The sequence below is a fragment of the Typopeltis vanoorti genome, chromosome 15 (genome assembly GCF_054136105.1).
Source record: "Typopeltis vanoorti isolate ZY-2024b chromosome 15, IOZ_Tvanoo_1.0, whole genome shotgun sequence".
Classification (NCBI taxonomy): domain Eukaryota; kingdom Metazoa; phylum Arthropoda; class Arachnida; order Uropygi; family Thelyphonidae; genus Typopeltis; species Typopeltis vanoorti.
In genome coordinates this window covers 102,589,815-102,597,479 of record NC_143563.1, presented here as the reverse complement: position 1 = coordinate 102,597,479, position 7,665 = coordinate 102,589,815, and the positions used below count along the sequence as shown (strand labels likewise).

At 34.1% G+C, this 7,665-nt stretch overlaps 1 protein-coding gene across 1 annotated transcript in view; it reads left to right on the top strand.

The window, feature by feature from the left end:
* Nucleotides 1-231: 231 nt before the first annotated feature.
* Nucleotides 232-7,665, top strand: part of LOC150099036 (glucose dehydrogenase [FAD, quinone]-like) — a 48,884-nt gene continuing 41,450 nt past the window's right edge. Inside the window, exon 1 of the mRNA XM_090405796.1 lies at nucleotides 232-358. Coding sequence (XP_090261922.1) covers nucleotides 232-358 — 127 coding nt within the window. The remainder of the gene's footprint in view (nucleotides 359-7,665) is intronic.

Below are 7,665 nucleotides of genomic sequence, written 5' to 3'. Positions count from 1 at the left end.
TAGGCGCATATTTAAAGCATTTGGTCTACAGAGGCAACCAATTTCTGACGTCATTATGAAAGGAAAGTGTGGCGCTTCGTGACTTGAAGTAGGAGAGCGCGAATATTTCATTGACGGAAGGCACAGATGTCGGTTATAGTTATTTTGTGTGTATTTCGGTGTTGGCGTTAGACGTGTGAAGGGATAAAGTTATCCTTGTAACTCCGGAGGGGAAAAAAATCAAAGTGTGTCATGTTGGATATCGCTACATGGTTACCTGCATTAGCTCCACTTCTCGTTCTGTTTTACATAAGGACAACAACGATTATTGTACCGGCGGTCAGAGATACTTGGGAGAAGGAATACGACTATATTATAGGTAAAGTGTTTATTTCCTTCTTCACACATGTCCTAAGTAACGCGGTTTATATATAAATAAATGAGTATTTTATTCCAAATTGCCGTGTTCTAATTTTTCTGATACTTCTATTGTCTTATGTGAGAGGAGTGTGTTTTTAATTTCATGCTTGGTTTGTGCTTAAGTTTTCGCTTTTTTGCATTTATGGGCCATTATTAATGTACAAAGCAAAAACTTAAATTATGTGAATGTATCAATTGCAGTTTTATGTTATTATATGGTTAGCAGAACATTAACGACTTCAGTCGGCATGCCTTTAGGAATTACCTACAAATGTTTTGCGCACTTAGGAATGGGAAAATTGCTTTGTGACAGGGGTGAGGGTATATCTTAGACGACGTCAGGTTATCCGAAGTATTAGGGCGAAAATAAAAATTTGTGATAAATATACCCGATTCTTTCTTAGTATCTAGTTATTGATTTCGAATACGATAATATTAGACTGTCCCATTTCTATTTTATGGACATTAGATGATGTATTCACTTCCATTTGTTTCTCAGTAAGAGACATTCTGATATTAGGTATATTCTTATTTACTAATATATTGGTTTTATTTGTTTCCCACTTTTAATTGCAATATAGTGGAACAATATGAAAACTAATTAACGCTTGCGTTTTATATTCCTGTTCTCAGCGATGGGAACCACAGGCATTTTGCTGAGTTTTGTATCTGCTCTTGATAGTTATTTGCTTTAATGCCTAAAAATGCAGTTCACGCGTGTGAAGTAACAGCATTAAGAGAATGAGTCTCAATAAGCCCATAACCTAAGTATATTTTCAGGCAAAGCAGATCAAAAATCCTCACAATAACTAAGGATGAATCCTGAAAGTGGGGGGGGGGATACTATATTGAACGTACTTAAGAAATTTCGAAACTTTTTGTCATATAAACTTCTGCGTTTATACCTGGTGCAGATATACATATATTGTTACCTTATCCATAATACTAGATGGAAATCCCCTAACTTCTCATGAAACAGTTACATTGCCTTCTACAAAATGCAACACCCATCCTAGAATCGAATACCTTTCATGGGAATGTTCCCATCAACTTAAATCCATATTTCACGAGCGATCACTCTTAATCCCCTCCCCATCCATATGATCAGACTAACATATAGACCTTCATTTTCTGTAAAAGTGCCTAGTTAAGGATATTTACAGGAACATTATCATTTGAAGTTACCTCTACAGTTCCACCATATCTAAGTGAACATCAATAAATGAACGTTGGTTTTCTATTAAGCTCTCGATGCTACTAACCACTGTCTTCTTCTTTATTGACAGTACATTTTGAAATGTTTTCAGTCGGCAACAATACTTATAGATTTTTTTTTTATATAATCATTTTTATAGGGAAGATCTTTATAAAATGGAATGTATTCTTTTAGATATGCATTATAATCTGCAGGCATTCACAAATCTTTAATCACCGATATATTACTGTTAATTGGTTCTGAAACTTATAGTGCGAAACTATCAAAATATAGAGGGCAATATGAACAACTATTTGGGCATGCCGACAACAAATTGCTGTTTCTGCATATTCAAAATAGGACGATATTACTGGTCATAATAATTGTTGTACTTTGTGACTGGCACGCACTGAGGTTTTTCATTTGATGCGGTTGTACTATATAGATATAGTAATACCTTCATATCCAGACATTCCACAATATTCAGACTTTCTTCTGCTAGCATGGAAATAACTCCAAAGATTAAGTTAGTTTACTGAAGACATTTGGGAATACCTTTTCGTGAAATCAATGAAATTTTCAAATTGTGAAAGATGTAGCTTTCCTTTCATATGATCGGTACTTTTTTTTATATGATCATTTTTCTAGAGAAGATCTTTATAAAAAGGAAGGTATTCTTTTAGATATCCCTTTGGATTTAACCAAAAAATAAAAATAAACATGAAAGCAGATATTCCTTTAGAGGGAAAAAGTGGATGAATGCAGTAATTTTTTTTCAGCCTACCACGTATTTGATTTATTGTTGGTAACTACATCTTACCAACAAGAGCTACAATGACTGTTAGATTTGTTAACCTAGTTTTCATTTCCTTTAGGCATATTTAACTAGCTCCTTCAGTCTTTCTGTTTTAATCAAAATGGCAAATTTTTGGTTCTGTTCTTTCGTAAATGTTATTTGTCTTTTTATTAAAACAAGTTTTACTTCAGTTCGTAAATTCGTAAATATCAGACTCATACAACAGTAATCTAAGAAATCCTTGACAATACTTCGTTGCAATAAAATTGCCAATGCAAATCAACAGGAAAGGATTGTATTCTCTTTCGGCCCCTTTAAGACGTGTGCGGTATTCAAGACTCTTTTTTGGATTATAATTATAATTTGTCTATAACATCACTCAAATTAAATTAATTTAATTCGATTATCATATTTATTTTATAATAAATTATCCTTCCCAGGAAGAGTTAATATCTGATACCGATACAAAATTAATAACGGAAAAAACTCACGTACAAAGATTATTTAATAGTATAATTTTCGCCTGTGTGTCACAGGCATCTTCGGTACATTAAGCTCAAATTAAACAACAACGGACAATTCCAAAAAGCGCCACCTAAGTAGCTGGTGTAAGATAACAAAAAGGTCAATAACTTTCCTAAAAAAAAAAATAAAATAAAATAATACAATAAAAAGTTAGGAAAGATTAGCTGATTTATAAAGTACTATCTCCCATAAAGGAGATAGACGTAAGCCGTCGGATCTATTTAAGTTAGGAGAATGAAGTAGAGTTTCGCGTTTCTTTATAAAGGCGTTCCATGAGGAACTGACTTTTGTGAAGAACTCTTGTCTTTCTCCAATGAACTCTGTGTCTAGTGAAGATGGCATTGTTCTGCAAGTCCAGACTTTTCAGGTTTAAAGTATTCAATATAAGATTGGTGTTCTTCTAGCCGAATAGAGGCAGATCTTCCCGTTTGTCCGAAATAAGATAATCCACAAGAGGGAAGATCTGCCACTATTCGGCTAGAAGAACACCAATCTTATATTGAATACTTTAAACCTGAAAAGTCTGGACTTGCAGAACAATGCCATCTTCACTAGACACAGAGTTCATTGGAGAAAGACAAGAGTTCTTCACAAAAGTCAGTTTCACGTTTCTTTATAAAGGCGTTCCATGAGAAACTCTACTTCATTCTCCTAACTTAAATAGATCCGACGGCTTACGTCTGTCCCCTTTATGGGAGATAGGAAAGATTAGCTGATTTATAAAGTACTAACTTTTTATTGTATTGATTTTTTTTAAATTTAATTTTTTATTTTTATTTTAGGAAAGTTATTGACCTTTTTAGTTATCTTACACCAGCTACTTAGGTGGTGCTTTTTGGAATTGTCCGTTATTGTTTAATGTGAACTTAATGTACTGAAGATGCCTGTGACACACAGGTGAAAATTATACTATTAAATGATCTTTGTACGTGAGTTTTTTTAACTTTCTTTATGTTAATTTCAATTAACTTTCAATGTTAATTGGTGATTATATTATGCACTTGACTATATTGTCATGAATAATAAATTTACAATCAGTGTGACTAACGAAAGAACAGTGCATTCGAAAAAATCCTAATTAAACACTATTTCCAATATACTCTTACATCGTGCATCACTTGCATAAGGCAAGTAATGCTCACTCTTAAGATAAAAATCGTAATATTTCTCTTTCTCTCTCAGTGGAATTATAAATGAAGTGCTGATTAGTCGTTTTTCTGCTGAATTTGGTTTCAATCAAAGCATTTTGGCTTTACAATAACAGCTATGAAATTTTATGTGTTCCAGCTCTTAACTTATCATTAACAAAGTATATTTTCAAACTCGAAATAACACCAGCGTTTCAAATTTGTGGATTGATTTTAAATAATTCATTCGAGTTTAGGAACTAAACGGTACATTTTAATAGCTTCCATAAGCCAGATTATGCATTTTTGATCTGCTAAGTCTATAATTTTGCATTGAAACTTGAATGCAATACTATACATATTTTCTAGACAGAATGTCTACAGAGGTTCCACTGAAAGCAAGGAGGGATCAAAATTAGGTTAATCATCTTCCTTATGATCAGAAAGGCCTTTAGCAATGGACAGAAGCAATTTTCTATGTCAATCTCACAGATATTTACAAAGGCTATAGCATTTTCTCCATTCAAGGTTTCCAACTCCTGCATTCTAGCAATACATGCATTCATCTTTCCATCTCTTTAGACCTCTTATATTTCTTAACTTCCTGTTACACACTGTCTTATGACAGGTCTGTCCAATCTTTTCACTTTGAATGCATAAAGGCGTTATTTCATATACCTCCATTTTATCAGTGAAATAACGCAATTTGAGGAAAATGATTTTCGTGGAAAGTAATAGTTAGGTGTTATTAGGATAGTCACAAAATAAACAAAAATATTATTCAATGATCGTGGGATGCACTTACATTCAATACCCAAAAGATATTCATAAAACAAAGCGAAAATATTAATCTTCTTTTCACTTCCTCTCCACCAAAGACAAGTTCCAAATGCTGTAATATATTAGTGACATGTGTAGGAATTATGTTAAGAAGAAGAAACGAACCTACTGGTGTTCGTTATTTGCATTAAATGGGGAAAATGCTTGAGGAAGGCAATTAGAGAAGAAAATTTATTAATTTATTTAAGGCGTTGAGGAAAGCCATTTCAACAGAATAGTTATTAAAAGCATATGTAAAAATATGTAAGGCAGAAAAAAATCTCCATAATAGGAGGGGGAGTATTGATTATCCAAAGCACTGCTCGAAGAGTTCGTACTCTACATAATGTGAGATTAGTAATCTAAGAGACTGAGCGGCTTTGAGTCTTGTTTATGGTTATCAACTCTACCGTAAGCAATACGTAAATGAAAAGGCAACTTTTTGAGGGCGAAGTAGGCGTACATGTGAGCTAGGAAATGCTGGAACGTGTGTTAATGCAATGATAAAATCTTATGCCTATATATAATTATCAAATTTTTTGAGGAAAGATCTGTCTTGCGAGAGATTGGATTGAAGTTCTTCTCCTTCGTCTGAAGCTTGGAAACATTGATGTCTATAACATTTAGTTGCGACTGAGTTTATAATATCTGAATATGGAAGAAAGAAGAGCAGTGATGGGATTGGAGATCCTTTGAGTTGTTGTTTAGAATTACAGCAAAAGCGGCTGAGGTTAGTATTATGCCTGTTAACTGCGTGTGTTCTTGTGGATTTTGTTTTGTGGTATCAAGTAAATTACCAGAACTGAAAGTCGGTTTTTAGAGGAAAAAATGTGGAGAAAATAACAGTTCTGTGGAAGTGTCAGAACTTCTGACAGGCGACGCTAGGAACTAGTCACCAAATTACAAAGACGAGAAGTTGTATTAGAATGTCTTTGAAATATCTTTCCACGAATTTCTCGAAACTTTTCCATGGGTTTGTTCATGGAAATGTTTGAAGCGGAGTAGGATTCTCGCTGAGAGTTGACGGGTGGATCTAGTAGCGCTCACAGATTAATCGTTTTTGAGAGAATAGACAAAGCAATAATTTAATGTCAGACATAAAGTCAATTGAGGGAAGATAATATAGGATCCTGAGAAGTTTGTTGGAATCTTTTACACTTGGTTATACTATAAATTAAAGATACCAAGAAATTATATACTTGGTTTAATCCTTTATCCAAATATAAACAAAGTTTGCGCCTGAAGTATTTTCAGGACTAGGACAACTCGTGTACAGATTAGTATCCCATAATGCAAAGCACATCCTTACGGATATGTATAATACTATGCGTTATTATTTTGAGTATCCCCACCCCCCAATCCTTCTGCTGAAAGACTAAAGGGATAGTTAATCAGTATTTGTTAGTATGGTGGCAAGTGATCTGACTATTAACCGAGCAGGTAGTAGAATGCCAGCTTTTTCTGTGAATGATATGCTAGCACATCTGGATGAGAGATGCAAAAGCGTGTAGGAACTGTTGTCAGCAGGAAGTGATTTTGCTACTTAAAATTCGATTTCAGTTTTGTTTTATTTGCTGCTTGTATTGCGATTTTATCTGAAGCCACTTGCATTTTACTTCTTTCAAAACCTTCGAAAACCAAGGCTTTGATATTCGCATGGAATTTTTGACTGAAAGTTGCGGGGACAGAGGATGTAGCTAGATAATGGTCACAAGTGACAGAAGTTTTAGTATGTCAGGGAGGGGAAAAAAAAGGACTACAAAAATTAACCGTTCATATGAGATTTTCCACCATTTTCAGATTTATCTTATTTGGGTTTTTTCAATAAAAGTTTGTGCTGCAGTAGGATTATGTGAGAAATTTGGAAAGAGAGAGACCCCGGTTTTTAATTAAACTATAGGAAAGGGTATCTTACGACTAAACCGCATGTTTTGGACTCCTTGGTGCTAAGAAATTAGAAATAAATACGAGTTGTCATATTTTTAGGATATGAATTAAACTAATCTGAAGGTAAAAAAAAAGTACTCATGCAATACGGCACGGCTCCACTCTTATTCTCCTGCGTATTGCGTCGACTGATTTCAGTGAGTTCGTGGTTTATTGGCGCAAAGATAGCAGAAGTCACACTGCGCCAAGCTAAAGGTTTACATCAGTAATCAAGGTAATATTTCAATCGGTAGCGGAGTCACGCATCCTTGAATATGAAGATTAACATGTGAGAGAACAGTCTGTTCCAACAACACGATTATAAATGTTGCGCTGAATTTCCTATATCATCAAGTGCTACTAATATGGTTCTTCACTTCTGAAGAACCGTTTATCATCTATTTTGGTGATCTGATTTAATCACTTGCTAGTGTAATTAATCTTACAGTTTGAAATCACTTTATAGAAGTACCTCATTCGATTTTGTGATTCACTACTACAGGTGTCAGTTGCCTTGTAGACAGTAGCTACTTTGCTATCAAGAGACAACGGGTATGAATTCCTTTGGAGCATGCATTTTCAGGAAATCCGTGCTATCCAGCATCTCTTGTAAAATCTCAGCATGTTTTTTTTATCTGCATTCTTTCTTATAATGGTGATTATTTTATTTTAAAGAGAAAGACATTTTGGATACCTGCATTAGTAAAGGCAAATTAGGAATCACTAAATGTTAAAAAATGCTAGCTTTTGTTTCTAGGGATCATAATCCGGAATATATAACTTTTATCACCTATTTACGGTTTCGGATAATTAAGTAGAAATACATTTGGTTGTAAAACTGATGACTGGAGGCAGTTATCTATGCTTATCTCAGCATA